General features: G+C 61.4%; 1 protein-coding gene across 1 annotated transcript; it reads left to right on the forward strand.

Moving 5' to 3' along the window:
* Window positions 1–440: 440 nt before the first annotated feature.
* Window positions 441–10,438, forward strand: LOC135995959 (fas-binding factor 1 homolog). The gene is given in 21 exon segments (XM_065647613.1): window positions 441–507; window positions 639–746; window positions 1,642–1,683; window positions 2,258–2,332; window positions 2,335–2,820; window positions 3,369–3,498; window positions 3,720–3,853; window positions 4,136–4,248; window positions 4,369–4,505; window positions 4,569–4,674; window positions 4,765–4,982; window positions 5,464–5,548; window positions 5,746–5,846; window positions 6,207–6,413; window positions 6,934–7,041; window positions 7,360–7,513; window positions 8,322–8,498; window positions 8,684–8,807; window positions 8,913–9,057; window positions 9,413–9,536; window positions 10,121–10,438. Coding segments are annotated over 21 exon segments (3,069 nt in total). The 3' UTR covers window positions 10,349–10,438.
* Window positions 10,439–13,047: the final 2,609 nt, after the last annotated feature.

The raw sequence follows: 13,047 nt of genomic DNA on the forward strand, positions 1-13,047 counted from the left end.
TCTCGGCGACTTGTGGATCTGGAGACTTCAGTTGACGCCTTGAGCTACTGGAGTGTGTCCAGAGAAGAGCAGGAGAGCTGGTGAGGGGCTGGAGCACAAGTGTGATGGGAGCGGCCGAGGGAGCTGGGGGTTCAGCTGGAGAACAGGAGCTGAGGGGAGACCTTCTGATCTCTGACCTGCCCGAAAGGAGCTTGGAGCCAGGGGGGGTCGGGCTCTGCTCCCCAGGAACAAGCGCTGGGATGAGAGGAAACGGCCCCAAGTTGCGGCAGGGGAGGTTGAGGCTGGATCTGGGGAACAATTTCTTCCCCAAAGGGCTGTGGGGCACTGGAACAGGCTGCCCAGGGCAGTGCTGGAGTCCCCATCCCTGGAGGGGTTTGAAAGATGCAGAGATGAGGTTCTCAGGGACATGGGGTGGGGGCGGACTTGGTAGTGTGAGGTTTATGGTTGGACTCAATGATCTTGAGGGTCTTTTCCAACCAGAATACTTCTGCGATTCTGTGATTGCAGGTGTGTTTAAGGCTGAGATGGAGCCTGGTTTCCAGGGCCTTGGAGAGGCGCGAGCAGCAGGGAGCCAGCCGGGGGGGCGGCAGGGGGACGTAGGTTTAACAGCAAGTCGGGAAATCCTCCTCTCCCTGCAGGTCAGAGTGTGGACGTGAGCAAGGATCTTCGATCCCCCCCGGGGGCTGACAGCGGAGGAATCTGCGAGGAGACCATCTTGAGCAAGGGAAAGCCCGGCTCTTGCCATGGTGAGTGTGATGGGTGCTCAGGCAGGCCTGGGAAATCCCCAGTGCTGCTGTGGCACTGGCTGGCAGGCAGGAGCCATCCCGAGGGCTGGGGGCTTCTGCCCAGCTGGCAGGCAGGAGGGGCTGAGCTCCCTGGTGTCACTGAAGGTGTCACATCTCTCTGCTTGCCCGGGGTTTCACCTGCCATTTCCCAAGCAGCGCGGGCGGGACAAGGGCTTCGCTGGTGCTGCTGGGCTTCTCTGGAGAAACCTGCCTCTGGCTTTAGTGTGCTGAGAAAGTCCAGCTCAGACTCGCTTTGTTTTCTAATGAGGGAATTGTCTTTCTCCGTAGGCTACGCGAGCCAAGAGAAGCATAAGTGGTAAGTACACTGGCGTGGTCTCCTTTCCCTGTCCGTAGGTGCTTTGGTGTGCTGGGGATGCCTGGGACGGAGGAGGGGGGACACTGGGATGAGGTGGCAGCCCTGGCTACCGGAACGGTCGCCATCCATGTGTGAAAGGTGCAGCTCAGTGCATTGTGTCATTGCTGACCCAAACATATTCACCTGCCTCTCCAGTCAAAGGGATTTGCTTCCTGGGCTCCTATATTCTGTTCCTGTGGGTTTTCCCAAATCTGGAGGAGAATATATGCGTTTATTTCAGTTCTTCCCCTCCCCTGCTCCCTAACTGCTGGTTTAGAGGCCTCTTGCTGCCCCTGATACTGAAGCAGTGCATTTGGGGTCAAGTCCTGGCCCTGGCAGCTCTCTGTGGAAGACATGGCAGACATTACATTGCTGGTGCTTGAGACCAAATCTTTCTTCTTGGGGGATCTCGGAAGAGCAAGCCTTATTGACATTGGGGGCTTTTCTGCACCAGCTTGATGAGCTCACCTGCCTCAGCACCTTGAATTTGTCTTGTTTCAGGCTCTATTGATGACATCCTTGAGGACCTGCGGGGATATGATGGTAAAATGAAGCTTCTTTGCAGCTGAAAGGGCAGCATCCTTGTCCTGGTCCTCCCTTCCTGGGAGCAGGAGTTGCTGGTGCAACAGCCCTTGATCTGCGAGAGGCTCCAGTTGTGAGGGGGGAGGCAGCAGGGAGCAGGGGGGACAGCCGGGTTCCCAGAGCCAGAGGCCACTGAACAGGTTGCCCGTCGGTCTGGGGAGGTGAAGGGAAGTTTGTCTCTGATTAAAAGCCTCTGTGGTCCATGAGAAGCTGGCAAATCCCCCTGTGGAGTGCCCAGGCCTGGGCTATGGCCGTGTCCATCATCCTGCTCTCTCCCTGCGTTTTTCCAGTTGAACCCCGTGTTACATCTGCCAGAGCTTCCCAGCCGGCCGGGAGCAGCGGTGGGAGAGCCTGGAGCAGCAGCGTGCGGGCCAGCAAGGAGTGAGTGCCTTTCAGATCTCTCCGTGCTCCCCACGTCCTCCTGACCTGCCCCGTCCTCAGCTTCTGCACCCGCTCCCCGCCCCGACAGGTGGTTTGCAGAGGATGATTTCTTCAGCAAGGTCCTTGCAGAGAACAAGGCAGCTGCAGGGGTGAGCCCAAATTTGGGGAGAGAGTCTGGATGTCCTGAGGGCTGGGGCTGAGCTCTCGGGCATCGCCGGCAGGGGGAAAAGACAGGAGAGGGGAGTGGGTGTCCGGTGGGAGACGGGCTTCCAGGTACCGAGGATGGAGCAAAGCCCGGGGGCACATGCTGCTGCAGCCCAGCCTTCCTGGGTGCGTTTCGGCTCAAGCGTCGTAGGAAGAGCCCTCACCCAAAGCAATGGGCTTGGGTGTTCCTGACGCTTCTCCCGGAGGCAGCAGCAGGATCTCAGCACAGGACTCAGGGCACAGAGCGTTTCAAGTACCGAAATCCCCCCATCTCAGCCCCCGTGCGCTGCAGCCATGGCCCCCAGCACCAGCCTCCCAAGGGAAGAGCAGTGCTGAGGCATCCGCAGCGCTCGCCCTGTGCCCGTCCTCATCCTCTTGCTTTCCAGGACAAGGACGACGCGGACTGGGATTTCCTGGGGACATCGAAACCCGGTTCTGGGCCATGGAAGATGCCCGTGAAACGTGGCACTGAAAGCAGCTCTGAGACAACACCGGAACAGAGCAGCAGGAAAGGTAAGCAGGTTGCTGGATGCCTCCTCCTTGTAGGAAAGGAATCAGCAGCCTGGCTGAGTTTGTGTGAGGTCGCAGCTGATGAAATCGAAAGCCACCCAGTCCCATCTGTGACTAAGCAGAGCGGTCATTTCTAGAGCAACTCAATAACGGGCTTGGTTGTGCCACAGCTCAGGGAGTGCCACAGGTTACAGAACTGGCCTTTCCTTTGCGGGAAGGGAGGCTCAGATTTTCCCTTGGGCCTCACCCGGCCTGTTCTGCACGGTGCCAAATGAGACCAAGTTTTTGGGGTCAGGATTTGGGTGGCCGTAGCATCCCCGGTCCACGGCAAAGCCCAGCGGGGGCACGTCTGGGTGGGTCCCGGCTGCACTGTGGCTGTTACAGGCACTCGCCCCTCTTGTTCCTGCAGCGGGGATGCTCATGGGTCCGATGCTCCCCTCAAATGGCCTTTCTCCCCGATAAATCCCACTGGGCTGCTTGGATCTCTTGTTGTTTAAAAAACCAACACCTGCCCTGCTCAAACCTCCTCCCATGTGCGATCCCATCCCCAGAGCTACCCCCACGCCAGACGCCCCTGCGCACGGTGGCCCCGGTCCAGAGGAGGAAGACATCGACGTTTGAAGATGTTGATGACGACAACCTGTTGGATGCGATGGGAATTGGCAATGGCCCAAAAAAAGAGTAAGGGCAGTGCGGAGGCGGTGGGAGTAACGCAGGGGGCGGGCTGCACGTTGAGCCGGTGCCACCGTGCTGGGGGGGGATGCTGGAGCTTCTGCCCGTGGGTCCCAGCAAGGGGCAAGAGCAGCTGGTTTGGCAGAGAAGAGCCAGAGCAGCCTGGCCAGGCTGTGTGAGGAGGGACAGCCCTGCCTCTGGAGAAACCATCTGCCACCGTGTCCCCACAGAGAGGAGCTCCGGCCAGCGCGCTCCAAGCTGGATGAGTTGTTCGGACGAGGCTCCGTGGCCAAAGTCCTGGAAAAGCCAGGTACGGGAGAGCATAGGGAGTTCAAACTGGATAAAAAGCTCCCAAAGCAGCCAGGTGAGCCCAGCCAGGGACGTTGGGAAGGTCTGCAGAGCTGACAGCATTGGCTTGGGCTAGCGAGCTTTATTTGTAATGCCCTTGCAGGGGAAATGCCCTTTCTGTCGGGGTGAGCAGGGCGGTTAACGGGCTCTGGGTCAGCGCGGGGGAAGGCGGCTCATGCAGAAGTGTTGTGCTCTGCCCTCGAGGCAGCCTGGGAGGAGGAGGAGGAGGAGGGGAGGGCTGGTGTCTTTGCAGCAGCTGCTCCTCTGGGCGCTGGCTCAAGGCTCCTTGTCTGAACAGAGGAGGAAAAGCGTTGGGACAAGGAGGAACTTGTCTTTGGAGCCTACAAGCCCTCGATGGGCTCCAGGCCCGCGGTCCAGCCGGCAACGGGGCAGTCGGTGAGGTACGGTGCTGTGCGTGTGTCTGTAGCTCCAGCCACCACCCCGCTGTCCCTGCGGCTGAGCAGGCAGGTCCCCGCATCCCCTTGCAGGCAGGTCTGCAGCTGCTTCTCCTTCCTCAGGTTTTCTGCCGAGATCAGCGGCAGCGAACCGAACCCAGAGCTCCGCTCCACACCTCGTCGTCCAGGCAGACGGAACCCCGTGCAGAGAAGAAGGGGCGGAGACGACTGGCTGGGCTTGGAGGATGACGATTTCCTGGACCCGGACCCGCTGTCCCCAGCCAAGGGCAGCCCGGCACTCAGCATCCCCAGCCCTGCCGCAGCCGGGCGGCCCAGCCCCGCCAGCCAGCTCGGGGCTGCAGAGGAGGCAGCGGCTAAACCCGACCCGATGGACTGGCTGACGGCTGCCTTGGCTCGCAGGAAAGCCGAAGCACAGGCCGAGGTGCAGAAGATAGAGGCCAAGACCATGGAGACCCGGGAGAAGAAGGTCGAGCCCTCAGAGACCCAGGAGAAAAAGGCTGAGCCCTCAGAGGCCCAAGAGAAAAAGGCTGAGCCCTCGGAGGCACAAGAGAAAAAGGCTGAGCCCTCAGAGACCCAGGAGAAAAAGGCGGAACCCTCGGAGGCCCAAGAGAAAAAGACCAAGCCCTTGGAAACCCAAGACACAAAGGCCGAGCCCTCGGAGGCCCAAGACACAAAGGCCGAGCCCTCAGAGACCGCGGGCGAAGGGCCGGGTCCCCGCTCTCCCGTCAGGTAAAGGCCCGGTCAATGGCCGCAGCGCTCCCGTCTGCTCCACGTGTGGCTGCTCCAGCAGCAGCTCTCAGCAACGCCTGCCTCAGAGTTATGAAATTCATTTAAGCACTTTCTTGTCTCCGGTTGGAGTAATGCTGCGGGTCTTTGTCCCGCTGATCCAGCCCACAGTCCCGTTCCCCTGTGCGGGTTCAGACTTGTGCCCTCTGAACGGGGCTCAGAAGGGAATTGCAGCCCAAGTGCCTCGAGCGGCGGGCAGGGGCTGTGAGCTGGGGGTGCCCGGGGAAGGGGGTGGGTGCAGCGAGGGGAGCACCAGGCTTGGAGCTGTTGGGGTCTTTGCTCCCTCGGCAGCCAAAAGGCTGAATCCTGCCGCAGCCGAGTGGGACGGAGGCTTTCAGCTGCGAGGCAGGAGCTGGTGTTGGGGAGGGATCTTGTCTCTCATGGCCTCCTCGGCTTGACCACATCGGGTGCTTTTTGCCTGCAGCCAGCTGGCCGCCTCCCCAGCAGCATCGGAGTGTCGGGCAGAGCTGCTGAGCGCCCAGGCCCGTGTGGCAGAGCTGGAGAGCCAGGTGAGCCCCAGCGCCTGTGGAGGGGGACATGGGTGAGCCAGGGGGAGGAGAAGGGGCCACGTCTGCTCCAAACAGCATCAGGGTGACGGGAGAGAGGAGCAACCTCCCTGTCCAGAGATGCCAACGGCCACCGAGTGCTGCTGTGGGGGTTCTGTCCCCGGGGCAGCACAAGAACCTTCTCCCCGGGTGCCCGGTAGGTGCGGATGCTGGAGGAGGAGCGGGCGCATCACAAACTGTTGCTGGAGAGTGCGCAGCAGCAGCACCGGGAGTACCTGGATCTCCAGAAGAGCAGCCACAGGTAGCGGGCTCTGGCCTGTGCTCCCCTCCTCCGGCAGGTCCTCGCCTACAGCCCCATCCAGCTCCCCTGGGGGGACAGTGCTGGGGCGCGTCCCAAATCCTCCCTGGGTGGGTGACAAGAGGAGGGGCCTGTCCCTTTGCCAGCAAGTCCCCAACCAGGGCACCGCACTGGGCAGCAGGAGAGGGCTCAGGGCTCAGAATGCGGAGAGCGAAGCAGCCCCTGCCTCAGTTTCCCCACGCACACAGCAACACCGATCTGCTGCTAAATCCCCGTGTGCCCTTTGGGTGCAGAGTGCCGGGTACTGCAATGAAAGCAACACTTGTTCGGTGCCGTGACCCCTCACGGGCTCTCTCCGGGCAGGACCTCAGTGACCCTACTGGAGGAGAACTACGGGCAGCGGGTGGAGATGCTGCGGCAGCAGAACGAGCAGCTGGTGGCTCAGCTGCGGCAGCAGTGGCAGGACACGGCGCGCGATCGGGCAGAGCTGCTGGCGCAGCACCGGCTGGACCTGGAGGAGCTGCGGGAGCAGCACCGGCTGGAGCTGCAGCGGCTGCGGGAGCTGCAGAGGTGAGAGCGGCACGAGCGGCATGTGGTGCCGGTACCCCCGCTCTGGGTGAAGGAACCAGGGAACGGTTTGGGGAGATGGTGAAAGGAGACAGGAGAGTCCAGAAGCGCTGGGTTGAGGGCAGCTCAGTGGCTTTTGGAGTGGGGATTTGCTTTGCAGCTGGAGACAGGGAGATCTGGCTGGAGACATCATCCCGACGGAATGCATTGCATTTTGAAAGATGCTGAACCCCATGTTTTCTCTCCCCCAGATTCCTTTTATTCAGAACAATGAGTTGCTGATGTCTGCATAGTTTGGGTCAATGAGAAATCTGGTTTTAGGCAGAGAAGCCCATAACCCCCAGATGTGGTCCGTCCCAGATGTGGATGGCAGTCTGTGGGATGCCCCGTGACAGACCACCCTGCCAGCTCAGCTCCTGGGACCTGGTTCTCAGCCCCACGACAGAGCCTCTTCCACGGTGCCCGTCACGGGGAGCACCAGTTTGTAACAGCCCATGCTGGGCTCCTTCCCCGTGTCCTGCAGGGGGTCTGTCCAGGAACTGCGCAAGAAACACGAGGAGCAGCTCCAGCACGTGAAGTGGCTGAAAGAGCAAGAGATGGATGTGCTGACCAGCACCACTTCACACACCAGGTACGGACAGCCGGTGTCGTGTCCCCGCGTTGATCCCTGGCTGGGGTGTTCCCTGTCCTCCGGGGAACCAGGCCCGCAGCACAGGAGGAGCAGGGGCCATCCTCTCTCCCACCCGCAGCCCCCAGGGATGCTGGGCTGTTGTTTAGTATCTGTCTGTGCTCCCCGAAGCAGCAGCTGCATCTTCCTCCGGCTGTGCTCTGATCCCGAGAGGTTCGGGGCAGGGCTGCCCGGCCTATGGCCCAGCACACGTCCCCGTCTCGTTCGCAGTGAGACAAAGTGTGTCCCCCAGGGTGACCCTCCCCTCGCTCCTCTGCACAGGTCTCTGGACGGCATCATTGAGAAGATGGAGAAGTTCTCCAGTGACCTGCAGAACATGTGCAAGAGGGACATGGAGGAGGAGCGGAGCCGTGTCCAGGAGCTGGTGACCAACACGGAGGCCAGGCTGGGCGAGCAGACTCGGCTGCTGGAGCAGGTGAGCCCACGCTGTGTCCTCTGCCCGGGCCAGGCTCCTGGCTGGGTCCGGGGCGTTTCTCTGGCCCACAGGAGGTCCCCGGCCTGGAGCCCGTGAATGGTGTCTGTCCCTGCAGCATCTGGCAGGCTCACGGGTGGGTCCTGCTCACCAGGGAGATGTTCAGCGCTGCCTTCTGGTGACAGGGATGTCGCTCGGGGTGGTGAGAATGGGGGTGTCCCAGGAACAGGCTCCACCAGCCCGTTTCAGATGTTGACTGAAGCATCAACTCTGTCTCTCCCCTTTACCCGTGAGGAGTTTGGGCAGCCAGACCAGGCGCAGCCGCCTCTGTTGTGAGTCTGGGGAGAGGAAACCCCCACGGTGGATGAGGCAAAACCTCCCCGTGCCACGGCGACGTGTCCAGAGCCAGTTCTGCTCCCCCCAGGGCTGTCCAGAGGGGACATGTGGCACAGACAGTGCGGCAGAGCTGCATTTTTCAGGGCTGCCAGGGTGGCAAAGGACCACTCAGGCTGGGTATTTCCAGTGCCGAGGAACTGCTGTGCGGTGAGCGTGTTTGAGGGTGTGCAGCACGGTGAGGGGCTGCGTCCGTTCTGAGGAAGGAGTGTGTGTGTGTGTCCGGTCCCAGCTCTGCCAGCCCTGGTCCCCACAGGTGGAGGGGTGAGGGCACTGCTGGAGCACCGGGGGCTGTTGCTCTGCACCCAAAGCGGCCACAGGAGGAGCTCAACAGGGGCTCTGCCTCCCCCTCAGAAGACGTGAGATGGTGTCCGGGACAGGGCAGGTGATTCATCGGTTTCCCCCGTGCCCACCCTAGGAGCGGGCAGAGCTGAAGATGCAGGGCCAGGAGCTGAAAGCCAAGGAGGAGCAGCTGGCGAGAGACAGGCAGAGGCTGGATAAGGCCTGGCAGGAGCTGAGGCTGGAGAAGGAGAAGGTGAACGGGGCCGCGCTGCGTGTCCAGCAGCAGGAGGAGCTGATGAGAAGCTCGAAAGAGGTAAGCCGAGCGTCTGCACCACGGTTCGTAGCGGTGCATGGGCTGGCAGCACAGCCGGGGTCTCACAGCCCTCCTGAAGTCATGAATCCTGTGCCGGGAGGGGAACAAGGGGACGCGCAGAGGAGCCCCAGCCCAGGGCAGCGAGGGTCCCTGTCCCCAAGCTCCCCAGCCGCTCTGCCTTGCAGCTCTTAGCCCAGAAGCACGCGGAGGGGGAGCGAGCCCTGGGGGAGGCACGCAGGATGCAGCGCGAGTTCTGGGACAAGCTGCAGGTCCTGCAGCAGCAGCAGGAGCAGCTGAAGCAGCAGGAGCGTCTGCATCAGGGAAGTGTCTCCTCACCCTCCCAACTGGGCCAGGGGCCACGGTGCACAAGGCCTGAAGCTTTTCTGACAGCTTCTCTCTCTCCCTTTCTCCCAGAGACCGCGCAGCAGCGGCTGAGCACGGCTCACCAGAGGAGACGGCATGAATAGCCCCGTGAGGAGCTGCCCAACCACCCTGTGACACCGCTGACCACAGCCCAGGACCTCGGTGCCCCGACCGATGGTCTCTCCAGCACCCTGGCTGAGGCTTCCGCACGCTGCAGGTGGGAAGGGACTTGCCGGGGGGCAGCTGCGCTTGTACCTGTGTCTCAGGAGGCTTGGGATGGTCCTGGGGGCTGGTTTAGTGCCCCTGCATATAAACCTCAGGTGCGAGTTGCCCTCTCGTCCTCTGCAGGGGCTCAGCGGAGCTCTCTGAGCCAGGGCAGTGCCTGGAGGGGGCAGGAGGGGAGAGGCAGGCGAGTTAAAGCCCGTTTGTCCTGGGAGGCTGGGGAGGACCCCGCTGCAGGGACACGCAGGCAGCAGAACAAGGGATGCTGTGGTGTCTACGTCTGCAGTTCATCTAATGGCAGCATCTCGCACTCCGGCTCCTGTTCCAGACTTTCTGCCTCCCACTAGGACGCTCCCTCGGCACAGCCCGCGGGATATCGGGGAGTCCCTGCCCGTGGCCGACAACCCCGTGCTCAGTGCCCAGGTGCAGCTGCTGAAGTTCCAGGCCCAGTGGGTGAGGCAGGGGAGAGCAGGGCTGGAAGGGGCTGCGGAGCTGCTGGCGGAGCTGGGCTGGGTGAACCCGACAGGGCCCTGAGAGCCTCGGGGGTCTCCTGAGATCAGGGCTGAGCCCTGGGCTGGGCCGGGTGGGCTGGAAGGAGCCGCGGGCAGCCAGAGGAGTGACAGCAGAGGCAAGGAGAGGGGGATGCTCGCAGCTTGTCTCAGGCTGGCTCCACGTCCAACCTGAGATGGACATCGTCCTCGGCTCGAAGGGGTTGCCCTCTGCTCAGCCCTTCCCTGGGTGGGAGACGCTGGCTCTGCTGGACTCTGGCTTTGTGGTGTCCCCATCCTGTGCCGTCAGGTCCCTGCTGGGTCTTTCCCCAGGCAGGGACGCTCTTGGAGGCTTCCCCTGCGGGTCTTGCTCAGACTGTGAGGTTCTAGGCTCTGGAGGAGCATGAGGAGGGGTCCCCTTCATGGGGGGCCATGGTACGAGGGAGGCTTTGGGATCCTTCTCTTGTTGATGAGCAACACCTTGGACTGTGACCCTGTTTCTGTGGCACTTTCTGGGATCATTCCCACCCATCCTTCCTCTCTTCTCAGGAGGATGATTACTTAGAAAGGGAGAAGATCTTCTTGGAGTCCCTCAAGAAAGCTCGATACAACACTTCATGTCTGTCAGCATCCCGTCCGTCCTTCTGCCCTTCTCCGGACCACGATTTCTTTGAGGTTACGCAGTTATTTCTGGAGATCCTGAGGAAAGCGCCCTACTGCACTTCACCTCTGCCAGCATCCCGGCCGTCCTCCCTGCTCCTGACCACCATTTCTTAGAGGGTTTCTTAAGAGAAATGGGTTTAAAAGCCCAAGTCTCTTTTGCCTTGTGTTCCAACCCCTGAAAGGCCCCCAGTCTGGACTGTTTCTTTGCTGTACCTTTCAAGTTGTTTTGTATCTTATAATTAAATTATTTTTTAAAGCACAAACGTCTGAGATTCTGGTATGGGAAACCTGGGGTCAAGAACATTTCTGTGACAGTTTTGTGCACAGGAATCTGTGTGTGGCACCACTTTGCTGATGGAGCTGGGAAGGAAATTCTCGTCCTTCTCTGGAGCCAAAAAACCCACAGATGGTAGTTGGAGAAACTGCCAATTTGACCTGGGATGATGAAGGTGGTGTTTGAGGGCAGAAATCAGTTGACCCAGGTCCTTGGGTCTGGAGGTTGTTCTGGGATGTTCTTCTGGTTTTTAAAGGCCATCTTGCAGAAAACAACAATCCCAAGTGAGGTGTCCAGGCTGTTTTTTCCTCCCCATGCATTCCCAAGGAGCTTTGTCTGATTTCCTTCAGTTTGTTTTTATATTGACTCGGGGCTCGCGCAGGGCTGTCTGGATTAGCAGAGGAAAGCTGTTGCTTTTACCAGAAGGTCCTGGTGCCCAGTGAACCCAGTACAGCTCCAGCTGCCCTGTTTGTCTGGCCTCCATCCGTCAGGGCGAGTGCCACTGGCCACCCGGCCAGCGCTACCGGGAGGCAGTTGCCCCCGTAGGGGTGGATCCCGCCGGCCGTGGTAGGGCCGAGCTGTCACAGGAGTTCTGGTTGACAACAGGTTGACCATGAGCCAGCAACGCGCCCTGTGGCCAAGAAGGTCGATGGTACCCGGGGTCCATGAGGAGGAGCGTGGCCAGCAGGTTGAGGGAGGTGAATCCTCCCCCTCTGCTCTGCCCTGGTGAGGCCCCATCTGAGTTGTGTGTCCAGTTCTGGGCTCCCCAGTTTAAGAAGGACAAGGAATTACTGGAGAGAGTCCAGCGCTGGGCTACAAAGATGCTGATGGGTCTGGAGCATCTTTCTTGTGAGGAAAGGCTGAGAGAGCTGGGGCTGTTGAGCTGGAGCAGAGAAGCTGAGAGGGATCTGATCAATGTGATCAATATCTCAGGGTGGGTGTCAGAGGATGGACCAGACTCTGTTCAGTGGTGCCCAACGCCAGGGTGAGGGGCAACGGGCACAGACTGAAACACAGGAGGGTCCAGCTGAACATGAGGAGAAACTTCTTTGCTGGGAGGTGCCAGAGCCTGGACCAGGCTGCCCAGAGCGGGTGGGGAGTCTCCTTCTCTGGAGACATTCAAACCCGCCTGGACCGACCTGTGTGATCTGCTCTGGTGACCCTGCGTGAGCAGGGGGGCTGGGCTGGGGGATCTCCAGAGGGCCCTTCAGCCCCAGCCAGGCGGGGATTCTGGGATTCTGTGACTTGTTCTCAAGCCGAAGTGAAATTCCGTAGTTCTCTGCAGGCTCAGCAGCTGCTCTGCACTGAAGGAGACACACTTAGACAAGAGCCTCGAGAAAGCCCGTCCAGAAGGTTTCAGTGTTTGAAGCCATTAGGCGTGTAGGCTTTGAAAAGAGGTTTGAAAGTGCCCCGGGGGGCAGCGGAGCCGCCGGGGCTGGAGCTGCCGGCCCTGCCCCGAGCCCGCCGGGGACTCCATTTCCCAGCACCCGGCGAGAGGAGAAGGGCCGGGAAGGGAAGGGAAGGGAAGGGAAGGGAAGGGAAGGGAAGGGCCGGGCGGGGCCGGGCGGGGCTGCTGCGGGCGGGGCCGGGGCTGCCGTGAGCCCGGGGACCGGGACGCTGCGGCCATGGCCACCAGGCCCACGCCCGCTGGGGGCCGGGGGCGCGAGGGCCCCCGGTGTCGCGGCCACGGGACGCGGAGCGGCGGCGGTTGGTGCGGCCGGTGCCGTTGGTGCGGTCGGTGCCGTTGGTGTGGTTGGTGCGGTCGGTGCGGTCGGTGCGGTCGGTGCCGTTGGTGCGGTTGGTGCGGTTGGTGTGGTCGGTGCCGTTGGTGCGGTTGGTGCCGTTGGTGCGCTTGGTGCGGTCGGTGCCGTTGGTGCGGTCGGTGCGGTCGGTGCGGTTGGTGCCGTTGGTGCGGTCGGTGCCGTTGGTGCGGTCGGTGCCGTTGGTGCGGTCGGTGCCGTTGGTGCGGTTGGTGCGGTCGGTGCCGTTGGTGCGGTTGGTGCGGTTGGTGCGGTCGGTGCCGTTGGTGCGGTCGGTGCCGTTGGTGCGGTCGGTGCGGTCGGTGCCGCGGCGGCTGCTCCGTCCTGCAGCATCGCGGGAGGTGCTGTTCATCTCGGCGACTTGTGGATCTGGAGACTTCGGTTGACGCCTTGAGCTACTGGAGTGTGTCCAGAGAAGAGCAGGAGAGCTGGTGAGGGGCTGGAGCACAAGTGTGATGGGAGCGGCCGAGGGAGCTGGGGGTTCAGCTGGAGAACAGGAGCTGAGGGGAGACCTTCTGATCTCTGACCTGCCTGAAAGGAGCTTGGAGCCAGGGGGGGTCGGGCTCTGCTCCCCAGGAACAAGCGCTGGGATGAGAGGAAACGGCCCCAAGTTGCGGCAGGGGAGGTTGAGGCTGGATCTGGGGAACAATTTCTTCCCCAAAGGGCTGTGGGGCACTGGAACAGGCTGCCCAGGGCAGTGCTGGAGTCACCATCCCTGGAGGGGTTTGAAAGATGCAGAGATGAGGTTCTCAGGGACATGGGGTGGGGGCGGACTTGGT

The sequence above is a fragment of the Caloenas nicobarica genome, chromosome 18 (genome assembly GCF_036013445.1).
Source record: "Caloenas nicobarica isolate bCalNic1 chromosome 18, bCalNic1.hap1, whole genome shotgun sequence".
Classification (NCBI taxonomy): domain Eukaryota; kingdom Metazoa; phylum Chordata; class Aves; order Columbiformes; family Columbidae; genus Caloenas; species Caloenas nicobarica.